Source organism: Trichosurus vulpecula, chromosome 8 (assembly GCF_011100635.1).
Source record: "Trichosurus vulpecula isolate mTriVul1 chromosome 8, mTriVul1.pri, whole genome shotgun sequence".
In the NCBI taxonomy this organism is placed as follows: domain Eukaryota; kingdom Metazoa; phylum Chordata; class Mammalia; order Diprotodontia; family Phalangeridae; genus Trichosurus; species Trichosurus vulpecula.
In genome coordinates, this window is record NC_050580.1 from 137,252,142 (window position 1) to 137,270,785 (window position 18,644).

The 18,644-nt window shown below is 36.3% G+C and overlaps 1 protein-coding gene across 3 annotated transcripts in view; it reads left to right on the plus strand.

The window, feature by feature from the left end:
* Positions 1 to 18,644, plus strand: part of LRRC28 (leucine rich repeat containing 28) — a 185,714-nt gene that overhangs the window by 16,042 nt on the left and 151,028 nt on the right. For 2 of the 3 annotated variants that reach the window (XM_036734583.1, XM_036734584.1), the window contains exon 3: positions 18,317 to 18,357. In XM_036734583.1, coding sequence (XP_036590478.1) covers positions 18,317 to 18,357 — 41 coding nt within the window. Of the gene's footprint in view, positions 1 to 1,898; positions 2,018 to 18,316; positions 18,358 to 18,644 lie in introns of all 3 variants that reach the window. The other variant, XM_036734585.1, reaches the window with a different exon arrangement.

The following is an 18,644-nucleotide window of genomic DNA, read 5'->3' on the forward strand; positions in this document are numbered from 1 at the left end:
AAAATAGACTCCTCTAGCAGATATTTTGAGAGCAATATTTACATTAATGTAATTGAATATAAAATTATTGTGTAGATCTTGAAGATTTAACAATATAATACCCCATAGCTGTAGTATCAGTGGAGTTTTTTTTTAGACCTTTAAAGCTACCTTCAACCTGTCAGGGAAGAGAAAGATATAATAATTTGTCCTTTTGTTGCTTAGGTTCTGGAAAACTTAGGTCTGTTTGCTTTGTGATGTGTGGATAGTTTTCCTCTTATATATGATTTGATAAATGAAATTTAGTGGAAAGGAACAGAGCAGCAACAAGTCTGTCATCTGATTCTCAATGTAGTGGAATGTAGGCACCCTAGAAATAAAACTTTAAAAGGAGTTGTAGGACATTATGTTTAAATGTTGTAGAAATTTTTTTTTGACAGAAACATATCTGTAACATAATCATCCGGAACTTCATTTTAAAAATTTGTAATGTAGCCTATTTTCAGGGTTTTTCCCTTTTTGTCCAAAATTTTGTGAAAATGACTTGTTTTGTTATCTCTTCCACAAGTAGGCTACTTGTGTGATCATATTGGATGACTACTTTTTGTTTATGCTGTAAGAGGATATTCTTTTTCAGTTATGGGTTGAACTAGATGGCCTCCAAGGGCTTTTACAGCTCTGAAAGTCCAGTGATTATCTGATCTCCAACAGACCTTAATTTAGGTTTTAATGAACCCAAGGACCAAAATACTTGCATAATCTTAATGTATGCACATTCAAGAAGTTAGGCATTTGGGGGTAGATTCTTCAAAGCATTTTTCTCACAATAACAAAAATCCAAAGAGTTTTAAATATTGTATGTCTTCAATGAAATTTATTTATATAATAAAAATTTATCCATGTGCTTTACTTTCCTACATTTACCTCATTAAATATCCTGTGCTACTAATTTGTTGGTGTCCTGTGAAATAATTTCCATTTTGCTAGCCTTGAAAAGCAGACATAGGTTCTTCTATAAGCTGGTAATCGGTGGTTATTGCTAATTAATATCTGTAGCCCCTACTTCACAAGGCTGTTGTGAAACCCAAATCAGATGATATATGTAAAGGTTAAACAAACCTTAAAAGTGCTATGTAAATTTCAGCTATTATTTTTATTATTACATAGCTCTTATACTATGTCCAGGGACCCTTCTCATATGTTATTGGTTTACTTAAAGGTGTCTCAGTCTGACAGTGAAGAAATGTAATTATTTGTTTGCCTAGCTTGCAGAAATTTCACAATATGATCACTTTACTCACTATTTCTGATCTACTTTCTTATTGCTATTGTTAAAATAGGAAATATTTTAGTTAACTCATTACTTTTCCATAATTTATACTTTCCCATTAATTGCATTTCCCACAGGCACAAAAAATCTGAAAGAGTAATTTTACCTCTTTTGAAAGTAATATTCAGTTGTTGATTTAAAAACAAGATCTAGAAAGGTACATTTTAGGAGTAAACAGCTTGTTCAACTTTGCTTTCTATTCTTAATATAGAACATTTTTTCTCTTAAAATATTTTTGTGTTTATATGGAATAACCATGTAACCATAATAAATATGAAGAAATATACATAATAAATGATGTAGCTCAACTATGTAATAGCCAGGATTTTTGAAATATGAACTTCCCATCCATTACTTTGTGATTTTAGATTTTTATTTTAGAGTTCTGAAATGACCTTGATGCTTTTTTAGGTATGTCAGTTACTTTCGTACTTCATGGATTTGTGGTTCTGTTCGTATTGGTGCCCTTTACATTACTGTAGATTCCAGCCACTCCTCAGTTTAACAGATGGTTTTACAGAGTTGCTGTGTTCGAAAGATTAAACTCCATTTAGCTAAACTGATCATGATCTTCTCCAAATTTAACTAGGCCAGCCTGCTTGTAGGACAGTGATATAGCCTGTTACCAGGTCCATACTTGAACCCTTCACTGCCAGAAATTGTGTTTGACTAACATAACTGAAAACTCAGGATCACTTTCATGACTTGGTAAGTCATTAAAAGAGGACTTTAATAAAGATCTTGATTTGGAACAAATTTATAAATGCTGTTCTGTAACATTTATTAACTCCATAGTAACCATAATTATAATATAGTTGCCTTCCTCCTTTTACATTCAGATAAAATTTTTTGAAAATTTTGCTAATTCTTCAGTTTCCTAGGATTGTAGAATTTTAGAACTAAAAGGGACCTAGCACAGTACTTGATTTACACTGCTCTTATATTTTAATATTTTGTATTAAAATTATTTGTTTATATATTCCCCTGCTAGATTGTGATTCCCTCCATGAGGGAAGGGACTTTATCTTAATATTTCTCTCTTTTCCAGCACCCATCACAGTTCCTGTATTTGGTAAGTGCTCAATAAATGAAATGAAGTTGAAGAACTCCTGTAGATCCTGGAGAGTCCAGGCTCTTCCTTTTACAAAGAAAAGGACCAGGAGTGAGACAGTAGGTACAGTGACTTGTCCTTGGTCATATAACTAATAAGTGGAAGAGGGAGAATTTAAATCCATTTTCTTTACTCTAAAGCTAGTGTTATTTCTACTGCACTATTATGTTATTTCTTCTAGGGAAATAAGACAGTCATTATTTTAGGGTTTGGAAAGCAATTTGATTACACTTTCTTGTCTGTTTCAATGATTTTTGCCTTTTTTGAAGTCCTCTTTTGAGTTGGACAAATGAGAACAGAATTCAGAATCTTCATGCTCTTTAGTATAATGTTCTATAACAGAGATTTTTCTTATTTGACATGAGATGCTAAAGTCAGAAACAGAATCACGCCCTAAAGTGTGATTTGACCATGACCTCAGGATTTTCTAATCCCAGATGTATCAGGCTATTGTAAATGTGAGGTTCTGTATTATAGAACTTCAGTGCATAGCTTGCTCTTGTTTTCTTTTCTCTTTTAACAAATTGTTGCTTATCAGTTTTTAGAGTTTTTATATCCAAAAAGTATGTAACTCTACTAAATTTTATTTCCCTATTTGGGAAAAGAAATCTTAACTTTAAAAAAAAAGCACTTAATTATACACATGATGTGACCATATCATTTGGAAAGTATTCCTCCTAGTAGGAACTCTTATTTTTTAACTCTTGGTATAGTCAGAATTTAATGTTACCACAGCTGCTTAAAAGTTCTTGTGCCTATTAGGACTTTTTTGAATGAATTTTATTATTATGCTGTTCAAAATAACAGTTTCTAAAAGGAAATGATAGCAGAGATTTCTGCAATGTGTCATAACTACTTCATGACATGGAAGTACTCTGGGTTCTCTGGAAAGCACTATAAGGCAGGAAGAGCTTCTTTTATGAGCCCAGTATTAGACATTAAGTCTTGTTGGTTATCTGAAGACCAGCCTAGCTAACTTCAGAAAGACTTGTCGCCAGATTGGAATTATCCATGGAAATGGAATTATTTATGGAATTGGAATGAGCCATAGAATGATCAACTTTTTTGGCCGTAGAAAATCCAGAAGACTAAGTAAAGATGCAGAGGGTTTGTGATCAGTATTGTAAAGGGAATATCCTTAGCTGATGAAGTCATAGCTCCTTAAAGTACTGAAATAAATACTTAGAATTTTGAAAACTTCAGAGTAGAAATTAAATTACTCGAGTCAAGATTAGAGTAATTAGAACATTAATGAAAGGCATAATGGTGGAAAAAAGTTCTGGACTTGGAATTAGGAGAGACCTGGGTTCATTATACCACCTCTGATACTAGTTGTATGACCATGGGCAAGTCAATTAGCCTCTTCTGAGCTTCAGTTTCCTTCCTTATCCACAAAATAAGGATATCCCTATTGTATCTAGGAATATAGGGCTAAGCAGTGGGGATATCCCATGTGTCATACCTGTCATTTGTATCCTAAAAAATTCTATTTTTGTTTTTAAAAAGCTGTCACAAAGTTGCCAAGAGGATCAAATGAAATAATGTGTAAAGTGCTTTGTAAAACAAAACATTGTATGAATGTTAGCGATTTTCACCTTTGTAATCCAGCACTTTATTTTGAATTATAGTATCATAATTACAAAAAATTATGTAATTTCCAGTAGATGATTTTAGAAACTTTTGTTTAAATGGTTTAAAATATATAAGTAGAAAAAGGAGCAGTGTAGGTATTTGCTCCATGCTCACTATGTTTCTATTTATACAAAGAACTTGAGAGCAATAATGTGAAGTGTCAGCAGGTGGCAGCCACAGCTTAGCCTACTTGGCTTCCTATGTCTGTTGCGTTCTTGGCACCTAGGCTAATAGTTTAAAAAAATTAAAGCAGTAAAATAAGTAAAATTACATTTAATTAAGGCCAATAAACTTATTCTAGTAAAAACAGAGTATCACTCTCTGCCTGACTGCACAGCAAGTAATCATTCTGCTAAGAAACATGAGTGTCATAAAAGTCAGACCAACAGCCAACTAGAAAAAGTCTCTGAGTTGTCCAGATGCATGATTCATGTAGCCACGGTGTTTGAAAGTATACCTTTATCAGAAGGGTAGACAATATGTGCCTAATGTGCCTTTTTCTCCTTCCATGGACAAGTCTTTCCTTTTTGAATTACAGAAATAAGACCTTAATTTTTTTATGAGCCTTGTAGTCAATTTTTAAATTTATTAAATTTAGCTAGAGATCTTTTAAATTTAGCTAGAGCCATTAGTAAGCCTAAATGCATAACCTGAAAGATACACACACACACACACACACACACACACACACAATTTCAATGTGAGAAATGACATTAAAATATTCTGTAGAATTGGATAAATAGTAGTGTCAGTATTTGAGAAGTTAATTGTCACAAGAGATTTTAGTGTATATGTTGACAGCAAAGAGGATTTAATGGATAAAAGGACTGATTTTAGGGTGAGGAAGAGCTGGATTCAGGTTCTTTCTCTAGAACATACTTAATTAGATAACCATTGGCAAGTAAATCAGCCTCTCAGTATCGTCAAGAAGCCCTCTAAGACAGTTATTTACAAATGTGCTGCTGGTGTGTATCAGTGAAGGGTGTTTCCACACTTGGATTACCCAATGCCAAAGAACAATTGATAGCAAAATATTGGGGGGAAAATAGCAGCTTTTCAGAATTGGAAAGCTCCAGAACAGAGAGTCTGTCCTTCCTTAGCTAATATTACCACTTTAGCATAATGTCTTGAACTTAGCATAATTCATTGTACATAGTAGGTACTCAGTGTTTGTTAAGTAAATGAATAATCATCTGAATTATCATCCTTTGATTACCAAGAATGATCAGGTATCTATGACTTGTCCCCAATAACAAATTCAGATTACCCTATATATAATATTGGGTTGATCATTTAATGTGTTCCAGAATCTCATTAAGTTAATGTATAAGTAAGTAGTCTGTTCAGCTCAGACTGAAGCTTCTGGATCAAGAAAAGATAATGTAGAAAGACCCACAACAGCCCCCTTCTTGAATGAGTAAAATAGTTACAAACAGTGTGAATAATATATGCTTAACTCTCTGATACTACTTTTTATTAAGGGATTCTAAATATTGTATCATTGACAAAGGTAGTTTGTGGGAAGGGAAGGGGCCTAAGATAAAAGAGCCAAGGTGCTATTCAAGCTTAATAGGATTGTCCTCAAAATGCAAAACTAAGGAATATGTAATAGGATTTAAAATCTTTCTACTCAGCTATCTTCAAGGAAAAGAAATACAATCACTATCATATCTCGTTGTTTTTTCTAAGGGAACAAATTATGACAAATCCTTTAGAACCGATAACTGCCTAACTGCTTATATCCTTCCTCTCTGGCTTGGAAACCCCTCCTTCCCTTTCCATCTCCACCTGTGAATAGTACATAGAAATCTGCTAAGGTGGTATATCTAGTTAGTTGATATAGCCCTGTTTAATCCATTTTGTCAAGGGGCCAGTGTTGGGAATGAAGAGCCTGTTTCTATACTATGCCCATTTTATTAATTATATTTTAAGTAGCTGTATTTGAATATCCAACCAAAGAACTCCAAGCTTCTATTAGACTGCTTGCAGCAATTTCTTCAAACCCTAAAGAATATGAGATAATTCTCCAAAAGCTTCTGTATTTTGATGACTATTTTTTGGAAGTTTATGCCCATAAGAAGACATACAAAAGATGGTGAACAGTTTTGCAGTTTTAGAACACTGCTATGAAACAGCAATGATCTTAAGAAATACAAGATTATGTTTTAACCTACATTAAGAGAATTATAAACAGAAAAAATGTTCTTTTAGCCAGTGAACCAGAAGTGAAAATTTTAACAAATTTAAGTGGGTGGCTAAGTATTCAGTGATGTGCTCAAAAATGAATAAAAATTGCATCAACTTAAGCAAAGTTTTCACATGACTAATAAACAGAGCAAGTTGCTTCTATTATCCAGGTCCAGTGGTAGCATTCAGTGTACGTTGATTAGATTACTCATATACACTTTTGTAATTGCCTGCAGGTCAGTCAGTCAGCAAGCATTTTTAAAGCACTTAGTATATGTGCCGGACATTGTGCTAAACCCTGAGGATACAAAAAGGGCAAAAATTCTGACCCTGCTAGAGCGACAACATGTAAACAACTATGTCCGTACTATACATATATGTGTATATATATATATATATATATATACATATATATATATGTTTTGTACATGTGTGTGGGGTATGTATGTGTGAATGTGTATATGTACATATACATATCTATACATATATATGCAGAGAGAGACAGAGAGACAGAGAAACAGAGAGAGAGAAAGTAGATGGAAAGTAATCTCAGGGGGAAGATACTAGCATGAGTAGAGGTTGGGGAGGAGGAGGAGGAAGATCATGAAAAGCCTCCCTCTTGTTTTCCTAGGTGGGATTTGATGAGTATTTAAGGAAACCATAATTTTTTTTATCATTCTGTCTTTACCTCTGCCATAACAACCTAAATTTGTTCTTCATCCTCATCATGACCTCCTATCCTTCCACTTCTCAGATATTTTTCAGATCATCATCCCTGTACTGACTACGTTGCCTTCCCTTCCCTATTTCAACTCTTTGGTAAATTGATTCAATCAATCATCTGTGCTCAAATTCTTTGTCTTCTTGTCCTGTTTCTGATTGTGCTTTGTCATATCTCAACCTTGTATTATTCTCGCCACCTACATCCTTTGCTTCTCTTCACACGCTGGTAAATGGAGCTAAAGGAAATCACAAAACCATTCTAACTGGGTCAACTACAAATGAATGTTTCATAACCTAAACTGAGTCCTCACTGTAGCAAGGCAGTCCTTCTACACTTCCCTAATCAATTTGCTTTCCCACTTAAGCACAGCTGCTATTTCAAACTGTCTTGTCTCTCCTCAGCCTGTTTCCCTTTCCCCAAAAAACCTTCACTCTACCCTCTCACCTGAGGATCTCACCTTATTCTTCACTGAAAAATTGTGGCCATTACCAGTGTGCTCCATCTTCTCCCTTCCTCCTCATCTTACCTTACTCAGATGTCTTCCTCTCCTAAATCCTCCTTCACTCCTGTTTTCACATGAATAGGTAGCACTTATTGCTAAAGCGAACTCTTCAAACTATACCCTTTATCTCATCCCTCCTATCTTCTCCATCAAATTGCCTTTTTAAAATTATCCTCACTCCCTTAATTGTAATTTTCTTATCACCTTCTTCCTTGCTGTCTGCAAATGTATTCATGTCTCCCTCATCTTTAAAAAAAAAACAAAAACATCTAACAAACAAAGCCTTTCATTTGATCTAGCCATCTCCACCAGCTATCTTATCATGCTATCTCTCCCTTCTCCTTCCTGGCTAAACTTGAGAAAGCTTGGTACTTCTACTTCCTCTCCACTCATGCTCTTGAACTCTTTATAGTCTGACTTCTGACCTCATAATTTAATTGAAATAATGTTCTCCAAAGTAATTACTGATCTCTTAACTGCCAAATATAATGTCCATTTCCTAGTCCTTATCTCTTTGATTTCTCTGTAGTCATTGACACTGTTTGTAATACTGTTTTCTCCTGGTTCTCCTACCACTTGCCTCATTACCCTTCTCAGTCTCCTTTGTTGAATATTCATCCAGATTGTGTCCCCTAACTCTGTGACTGTCCCCTAAGGTTCTGTCCTGGTCCCCCTTCTCTTCTCCTTCTATACTATCATGTGGTGTTCTCATGAGATTCTTTGAGTTCAGTTGTCATCTCTACAAAGATACCCAGATCTATATATCTAGCCCTTCAGCGAAGTTAAAATCTCACATCATCAACTGACTTTTGGACATTTTGAATTATATGTCCCTTAGGCATCTCAAACTGAGCTTGTCCATAACAGAACTTATTAGCTTTCCTTACAACCCTCTTGTCTTCCTAACTTTCTTATCACTATAGAGGGTACCACCATTTCCCCAGTTACCCCTGCTTACCACCACAGTGTCATCCTTCACTTCTTACACACACACTTCATATATCCAAACTATTTTCAAGTATGATTGTTTCTACCTTTACAACATCACATATATGTTCCTTTTTCTCTCCACACTGCCACCACCCTGGTTTAGGCCCCTCATTGCCTCATGCATGGACTATTGCAATAGCCTTCTGATTGGTTTCCATCCCTCAGGTCTCTTTCCACTTTAATCCATCATTCATTCATCTGCCAAAATAATTTTTCTAAAGTATAGGTTTGATCATATCACTCCCCTACTCAGAAAACTTAAATGGTTCCCTATTCCCTTCAGGATCAAATATAAAGGCCTTTGTTTGGCATTTAAAGCCCTTAACAATCTGCCCCCTTCCTACCTTTCCAATCTTCTTACATTTTACTCCCATATACTCTATGATCAAGCTACACTAGCCCAGCTTTGGTTCCTGGCATGATACTACTTCTCCCTAGTCCATGCTTTTTCACTATCCACCCATCTTAGAATGTTTGCCATCCTCATCTCCGACTTCCCTGGTCTCCTTTAAGATAGCTCAGAACTTACCCTCTTCTAGAGGCCTTTCCCTATCCATGCTTCTCCCTTTCTCCAGCCAATACTTCCCTCTGAGATTACCTGCCATGCATGCTATGAATATCTTATATGTGCTTAGTTATTTTGCATATTATGTATTTAGAATGTGCACTCTTTTCTCTGTAGCCCTAGGACTTAGCACAGTTCCTGACACATAGTAAGAAATGAATAAATGCTTGTTGATTGACTCATCTATGAGAGTTCTATAAAATTAGTACCCACCTCCCATGGCTGAGATATTTTATATGTGTGACCAGAGTTACATATGTAAAGCACTTTGCCAACTTTAAAGTGGTATATCTAAATGGCAGCAATTATTATAGTGAATTTTTTTAACTTTTTTTTTAAATTTATTTTTAGTTTACCACACACGGTTCTACATAATTTTGAGTTCCAGATTTTCTCCCCTCCCTCCCCCCTTCCTCCCCAAGATGGCACGGAATCTCATATAACTACCATGTATAACTTCGCGTTGAATTAATTTATACACTAGTCAAGTTGTGGAGAACAATTATGACCAATGGAATGAATCATGAGAAAGAAGAAACAGAACCAAAAAAAAAAACAAAACCAAAAACAAAAACAAAAGAGAAGCAAAAAAGGCGAGCATGTAGTGCACCTCAATCTGTATTCAAACTTCACAGTTCTTTCTCTGGATGAAGATAGCATTCTCCATGGTGAGTCCCCTGGAGTTGTCCTTGCCCCTTAGATTGCTGAGAAGAGCGAAGTATGTCAGGGTTGGTCCTCACGGAATCCATATATCTGTGGCTGTGCACAACGTTCTCCTGGCTCTGCTCCACTCACTCAGCATTATGTCGTGTAGGTTTTTCCAGGTTGTTACGAAGTCTGCATCATCCCCATTTCTTATGGCACAATAGTATTCCATCACCTTCATATACCACAGCTTGTTCAGCCATTCCCCAATTGATGGGCATCCCTTTGATTTCCAATTCTTGGCTACCACAAAAAGAGCCGCTATAAATATCCTTGTACATATGGGTCCTTTTCCCGCTTTTGTGATTTCTTTGGGATACAGCCCTAGAAGTGGTATTGCTGGGTCAAAGGGTATGAACATATCTATAGCCCTTTGGGCATAGTTCCAAACTGCTCTCCAAAATGGGTGGATCAGCTCACAACTCCACCAGCAATGCAACAATGTTCCAATTTCCCCACATCCTTTCCAGCATTTATCATTTTCCTGTTTTGTTATTTTAGCCAATCTGACAGGAGAGATGTGGTATCTAAGAGTTGTTTTGATTTGCATTTCTCTAATCAGTAGTGATCCAGAGCATTTTTTCATATGCCTGTAGATAGCTTTAATTTCTTTCTCTGAAAACTGCCTGTTCATATCCTTTGACCATTTCTCAATTGGGGAATGGCTTGTATTCCTATATATTTGGCTCAGCTCCCTGTATATTTTAGAGATGAGGCCTTTATCAGAGGTACTAGTTGCAAAGATTTTCTCCCAATTTTCTGCTTCCCTCCTAATTCTTGTTGCATTGGCTTTTTTTGTACAAAAACATTTCAATTTGACATAATCAAAATTATCCATTTTGCATTTTGTAATGCTCTCTGTCTCTTGTTGGGTCATGAATTCTTTACTTTTCCACAATCTGATAAGTAAACTATTCCTGCTTTCCCAAATTACTTATAGTATCAGCCTTTACTCCTAAATCATGAACCCATTTGACTTTATTTCGGTATTGGTCTATGCCCAGTTTTTGCCCTACCATTTTCCAATTTTCCCAACACTTTTTGTGAAATAGTGAATTATTAGCCCAGAAGCTGGCCTCTTTGGGTTTATCAAAGAGTAGATTGCTAAACTTGTTGATTTCTCCTTCTTGTGTACCTATCCTATTCCACTGATCCACACCCCTGTTTCTTAACCAGTACCAGGCAGTTTTGATGACTGCTGCTCTGTAGTACAGTTTAATATCTGGTATGGCTAAGCCACCTTCTCTAGCATGTCTTTTCATTAATACCCTAGCTATTCTAGACCACTTGTTTTTCCAGATGAATTTTGTTATTATTTTGTCCAGCTCAGTAAAATAATTTTTTGGTAGTTTGATTGGTATGGCACTAAATAGATAGATTAATTTAAGTAAAATTGTCATTTTTATTATATTAGCTCGGCCTAACCATGAGCAACTGATATTTTTTCATTTATTTAGATGTGATTTTATTCGCGTGAAAAGTGTGTCATAGTTACGTTCATATAGGCCCTGGGTTTGTCTTGGCAAATAGACTCCCAAATATTTTATGGTGCCTACAGTAACATTGAATGGAATTTCTCTTTCTATCTCTTGCTGTTGGGCTTTGTCAGTAATGTATAGGAATGCTGAGGATTTATGTGGGTTTATTTTATATCCTGCAACTTTGCTAAAGTTGTTTATTATTTCAAGTAGTTTTTTACTTGATTCTCTAGGATTCTCTAAATAAATCATCATATCATCTGCAAAAAGTGATAATTTAGTTTCTTCTTTTCCTATTCTAATTCCTTCAATTTCTTTCTCTTCTCTTATTGCTACAGCTAACGTTTCTAGTACCAAATTGAATAATAGGGGCGATAATGGACATCCTCGTTTCACCCCTGATCTTGTTGGGAATGCATCTAGTTTATCCCCATTACAAATAATGCTTGTCGATGGTTTTAGGTAGATGCTATTTATAATTTTAAGGAAGGTTCTACTTATTCCTGTGCTTTCTAGTGTTTTTTAATAGGAATGGTGTTGTACTTTGTCAACGGCTTTTTCTGCGTCTATTGAGATGATCATATGGTTTCTGCTAGTTTTGTTGTTGATATGGTCAATTATGCTAATAGTTTTCCTAATATTGAACCAGCCTTGCATTCCTGGAATAAATCCTACCTGGTCATAGTGTATTATTCTCGTGATGAGTTGCTGCAATCTTTTTGCTAATATTTTATTTAAAATTTTTGCATCAATATTCATTAGAGAAATTGGTCTATAATTTTCTTCTCTGTTTTGACTCTACCTGGTTTGTGTATTAGTACCATATTTGTGTCATAAAAGAATTTGGTAGGACTCCTTCTTCACCTATTTTCCCAAATAGTCTACAAAGTATTGGAATTAGTTGTTCTTTAAATGTTGATAGAATTCACATGTAAAACCATCTGGCCCTGGAGATTTTTTTCCTAGGGAGTTCATTGATGGCATGCTCAATTTCTTTTTCTGATATGGGGTTATTAAGAAATTTCACTTCCTTCTCTGTTAGCCTGGGCAGTTTATGTTTTTGTAGATATTCATCCATATCTCTAAGGTTGTCAAATTTATGGGCATACAGTTGGGCAAAATAATTCCTAATTATTGTTTTGATTTCCTCTTCATTAGAGGTGACCTCACCCTTTTCATTTTTGATACTGGCAATTTGATTTTCTTCTTTCTTTTTTTTAATCAAATTGGCCAAAGGTTTATCAATTTTGTTGGTTTTTTCATAAAACCAGCTCTTTGTTTTATTTATTAATTCAATAGTTTTTCTTGGTTTCAATTTTGTTAATCTCTCCTTTGATTTTCATTATTTCTAATTTGGTATTTAATTGGGGGTTTTCAATTTGCTCTTTTTCTAGCTTTTTCAGCTGTATGCCCAGATCATTGATCTCCTTTTTCACTATTTTATTCATGTAGGCATTTAGGGATATAAAACTTCCCCTAAGAACTGCTTTTGCTGCATCCCATAAGTTTTGGTATGTTGTTTCATTATTGTTATTCTCTTGAATGAAGTTATTAATTGTTTCTCTGATTTGTTCTTTGGCCCACTCATTCTTTAGAATTAAATTATTTAGTTTCCAATTAGTTTTTAGCTTATTTTTCCATGGTTCTTTATTAAAAATGATTCTTATTGCATCATGATCTGAAAAGGATGCTTTGACTACTTCTGCTTTTCTGCACTGGATTGTGAGGTTTTATGCCCTAGTACATGGTCAATTTTTGAGTATGTGCCATGTACTGCTGAGAAGAAAGTATATTCCTTTTTACCCCCATTCAGTTTTCTCCAGAGGTCTATCATATGTGCCTTTTCTAAAATTCTGTTTACCTCCTTAACTTTTTTCTTATTTATTTTGAGGTTAGATTTATCAAGTTCATAAAGGGGGAGGTTGAGGTCTCCCAATATTATAGTTTTGCTGTCTATTTCTTCCTGTAACTCCTTAACCTCTCCTCTAAGAATTTGTAAGCCTACCACTTGGTGCATATATGTTAAGCAATGATATTGCTTCATTGTTTATGGTGCCTTTAGCAGGATATAATGTCCTTCCTTATCTCTTTTAATTAAATCTATCTTTACTTTTGCTTTATCTGAGATTAGGATTGCTACACCTGCTTTTTTTACTTTAGCTGAGGCACAATATTTTTTACTCCAGCCTTTTAACCTTTACCCTATGTGTATCCCCCTGTTTCAATGCGTTTCTTGTAACAGCAATATTGTAGGATTATGTTTTTAATCCATTCTGCTATCTGCTTCGTTTGTGAGAATGTTCATCCCTGCATGTTCAGGGTTATGATTTCTATCTGTGTCTTTTTCTCCATCCTAATTCCCCCTGTTTATGCTTTTATTTCTCCTTTCCCCTTCTCCTCCTCAACAAAGTTTTGCTTTTGACCGCCACCTTCCTCAGATAACCCTCCCTCTTTATTCCCTCCCTTATCTTACCGTTTCCCACTTGCTACTTCTCCTCACCCTTCTGACCACCCCCCTCCCCTTTTTCCCCCCTTCCCCTCCTACTTCCCGTAGGACAAGTTAGATTTCTAAACTTATCAGGGTATGTTATTCCCTTCTTGAACTAGATCAGATGACAGTAAAGCTCAAATACTGCTCTTCTCCCTCCCTTCTTTCCCTCTACTATAATAGTTTTTGTGCCACTTCATTTGGTGTAATTACCCTTTTCTACTACCTCCTTACTGCTTCTCTCATAGCCCTCCCTTTATATCTCTTACTTATATTTTATATCTTTATATCAGTTAATTTATACAGGCATTCACAACCTATGTATATCCCTTTCAATTGTCATAATAGCTGTACCATTCTCAAGACTGACTTATATGTGTGGTGTGTGTGTGTGTGTGTGTGTGTGTGTATATATATATATATATATGTATATATCTATATAAAACATACATAAGATGATATAATCCCACATAAAGATGTAAACAACCTGCCCTTATTGGTTAATAAGGTTTGTGGGGTTTTTCCCCCAGTTACCTTTTTATGTCTCTCTTGAGTTTTGTATTTGGAGATCAAATTTTTCCATTGAGTTCCGGCCTTTTCATCAGGAAGATCTGGAATTCCCTTATTCATTGAATGTCCATCGCCTTGCCTGGAAAATTATGCTTAGTCTTGCTGGGTAGTTGTTCCTTGGTTGTAGTCCCAGCTCCTTTGTCCTTTGGAATATCATATTCCAATTTCTCCTGTCTTTTAATGCGGAAGCTGAGAGATCCTGCGTGATCCTGACTGTAGTTCCACGATATTTGAATTGCTTTCTTTTTTGGCTGCTTGCAGTATTTTCTCCTTGAGTTTATAGCTCTGAAATTTGGCTATAATATTTCTTGGTGTTTTCAGTTTGGGATCTCTTTCAGGGGGTGATCGGTGAATTCTTTCAATGACTATTTTGCCCTCTGGTTCTAGGACCTCTGGGCAGTTGTCTTTGATAATTTCTTTGAAGATACTGTCAAGGCTCTTTTTTTCATCGTGGATTTCCGGTAGACCAATAACTCTTAAATTGTCTCTCCTGGATCTATTTCCAGGTCAGTTGTTTTGCCAATCAGATATTTCACATTTTTTTCTATTTTTTCATTCTTTACGTTTTGTTTTACTACTTCTTGGTGCCTCATAGATTCATTAGCTTCCACTTGCTCAAGTCTAATTTTTAATGAGTTAGTGTTTTCATTTTGCTTTTGAGTCTCCATTTCCAATTGGTTGATTTTACCTCTCAGGGTGTTATTTTCTCTCTCTAGGTTCTGAATCTCCATAGCCATTTCACCAACCTTTTTTTCCATATTTTCATTTAGCTCCCTAATTTGGTTTTTAAAATCCTCCTTTAGCTCTTCCAGCAGTGCTTTTTGGGCTGGAGACCAGTTCATACTACCTTTTGAGGTATCCGATGTATCTACAGTGTCATTGCTGTCCTCTTCTATGTTGGTATTTTGATCCTGCCTGTCTCCATAAAAGGAATCTATTGTCCTTGGTTTTTTTGTGTTCTTCTTCATGTTGGTTTGCCTTTTCCTGGCTTTACAACGAATTTCTACCTTTGGGCCTCAGGGCTTTCTGTCCCAGCTTTCTTATTCTGGGAGTTGTGAGTCTAGAATTATAGCCTTCAGTTTCCTGAGGTGTGGGGGAGGTGTCTGGCTCCCTGGCTTCTCACTCCCTATGGGTGCTCTCCAGCACCTGCTTATCAGCAGTGGTCTCAGCTGTTTGTTGTTTGAGCTGATGTCTGGCACTTCCCCTGGGGGAGCAAGGTTATGTCTGGGCTCCTGGCGTTGACCGCTGCCAACTCTGCCCCTCTGGGACTGATGAACTTCTACTATTTGACCACTGAAGCCCCACTACTTTCTTCTCAGTTCCAGCTTTCTCTTTTTCCCCCCCCTGAGAATTCTCTGGGTGGGGAGGAGAGGGATTAGAAGCCCTTTACCTGGCCACATACAACCTCCTGGAAGTTCAAGAAGCCGCATTTCATACGTTTGGGTTGCAAGCCTCAGTAGTTGGTGTTTTCATGGCAGTGGCGGCCAGTGGCTTGCGCTGCCTCTCGTCGCTTCCAACAGACCTGCCTCCGGTGTTGGGAGGCCGGGGATCTCCGCTGGTTTCAGGCGCCCAGCTTTCTCCCAGCCCGTCTCCCACGTGGGTTTCCCAGCCAGCCCGCTTCTGCCCTTGGTCTGGAGAAGCTCCGCACCGAGCACTCTCCCCGCCTACGGTCATGCCTCCGTCCTTTCACACGCTCCCAGCTCGGAAATTTTGCCCCACGCAGACTGCTTGCGGTTTCTGACTCTCTCAAATCTGCTCAAATTCACTTTTTTTTATGGGAATCTGACAGACCTTGTGAGAGAGCTCCGGTAAGATGCTGCCTTCATGCGGCCATCTTGGCTCCGCCCCCCTATTATAGTGAATTTATGTTACCTATATACTGTATGTTAAAAAAAAAAAACAGGATGGGAACACTAAAAATGAAGTCTTTCCATTAGTATAAGCATGGTGCTTTCCAGCTTGTATTTTAATTGACTGAGGTTAGCAGTTTTTGAAGATTCCCTTGTCTGATTCAGATCATAACCTTCCTATATTTGAGGATGCAGTAGATACCATACTATCTTGAAAGTCAGGAAGACTTTTGTTTAAACCCTGCCATTGACATGCTATATGACCATGTATAAGTCTTAACTTTTCTGAACCCCGGTTTCTTTATCTGTAAAGTGGATATGATGATACCTGTGGTCCTACCTCACAGGATTGTTTAAGAGTGACTCAAATGAGATAACATGTAAAGAGTTTCACTAAGTCTAGAACACTATAAACTTCAGCCCTTATTTTGCAAGCGATCCAAACCCATATTCAAAATGGAACTGAACATCTTATTTCTCCTCCAAATTTCCTGAAGTTGTTGCCTCCCTTCAGTCTTCTCTTTGTGTTGACTCAAGCATATTTCTAGGCACCCACATTCAAAACTTTGGCATCATCCTTGGGTCTTTCCTTGCCCTTTCCCTATGTAACCGATCGATTGCCACATTTCATTAAAACGTCTCTGTGGTTACATTCTTCCTATTCACACATCTCCTACCCTAGTTCAAATACTTATCACTTCTTGCTTGTACGATTAAAATAGATTCCTAAGTTAGTTCTCCTTGGTTCCTGTCTGCATTCTGTAATTCATCTACCACAAACTTCCAAATTAGTCTTCTTCCTAAGGCACCATGTTGGTGCCCTGCTCAAGTCTTCATCCACAACCCTATTTGCTTTCCCAGAATATCATATTACTACTCCCCTTTAAAATTTTATATTCCACTCCAACAGGGCTAGTAGCTGCTCCCGGAAATTAAGATCTGATACCCTGCCTTTGCACATGCTGTACCCCATATGTGGAATATACCTTTTTCATCTCTGCTTTTTAGAAGTCCCTATCATCCTTCAAGTCTCAAGCCCAGGTACCATTTCCTTCAGTAGCCTTTCCCAGTTTCCTTTGTGAGTGCTTTCACCTTTCAAGTTACCTTATCTTTATTTCTGTGGCATAACTGCCTTGTACAATGTAAGTTTCTTGAAGGGAGATGCCTGTTTTCTTTGTTTATGAGAATATTTCACCATCTAGTGGCTGTGTCCTGTTTTAATCATGTGATGTGACTGCGAACATGTAGATAGCAAGAAGAAATACTGTAACCCTGTGAAATGGGGAGGCACAGACCACTTAGAAAAGTAGCAATCAGACTGGAGTAGCTCTGATAATATGTGTAAACATTCATGGATGGTCTTTGAAGCAAACTATAAAATGCAGTAAATACATACATACATACATATAGATAGATGTATCTATGTAGATATGTATATAAAAGTTGTTATGACTTACTGTTTTCCCAAACATTGTCTCATGTTCTCTTTCTCACACTGTTGCCTTTCAAACCCTTTTCTGGTCTGAAATGTTGTCCAGTTCTCGTCACTGCATATTGACATCTTGAGTGTTCTTTAAAACCCAGATACTGTGTTACATCTTTACATGAACTGTGGAAAGGGATTGTTTCTGCCTCTGAACCCTCATAGTTTGTTTGCATCTGAAATTGTACCACTCTTAAATATCTGAACTAGATTGTCAGGTCCTTAAATTCAGGGATCATGCCTTATCTAAAATTTGTTTCTGTTTCAGATCCAAATGTGTAATAAATTGTTTCTTCAAATTTTAATTTGAGTTTGTTAAATTTGAAACTCCATCAGTACCTTCTGTCATGCTAGAAGCTTAATATTTATTAGTTGAACTCAATGAATAAATGGAATTACAAATGGTAACAGTGACCATAATTACAAACCAAGAAATGGTTTTCACAAAAACACAATGTAGAAAGGACTATTGCAATGCATTTATCTTTTTAGTCACATCCCATATATTGATAACTATACTATGCTGTAAAGAAGTGTCATTCTTGACAAAACATAGTATGAAAACTTAACAAAACTTTAGTAACCTGAACAGTCATATTCAGTTTTTATAATATGTTTATTATTTTAATATTAATATAATAGCATATATTTATGGTAACTAGAAATTTTTCCTTGCTTTTCCTTGAACTAAAAACAGTAAAGCCTGAATTTTTTTTTTCCAGCCAGAAGATCTTGCTCAGAAGCTCCCAAACCTTGTGGAATTGTAAGTGTCAACTTTCTTTAAAAAAAATTATAGTATAACTCTAGTTATACTATAGTAACTAGATGTAAGTTACTTTTAGTAATAGGATGTATCACTTTAATGATTTTTAATGGTATAGGTCTTTGACCTCTAGTTCTGATGGACCTTAAGATGAATGCCCTGTTCAAATGTATTTTCTTTGTTTAACCATAGACTCATAAAATTTGGCTACTAAAGAATCTTGAAGTTCCCTATGGCTAGAGAAGATAGGTATTATTTCTAGGGCATTGGTATCTCTTAGACTTGCT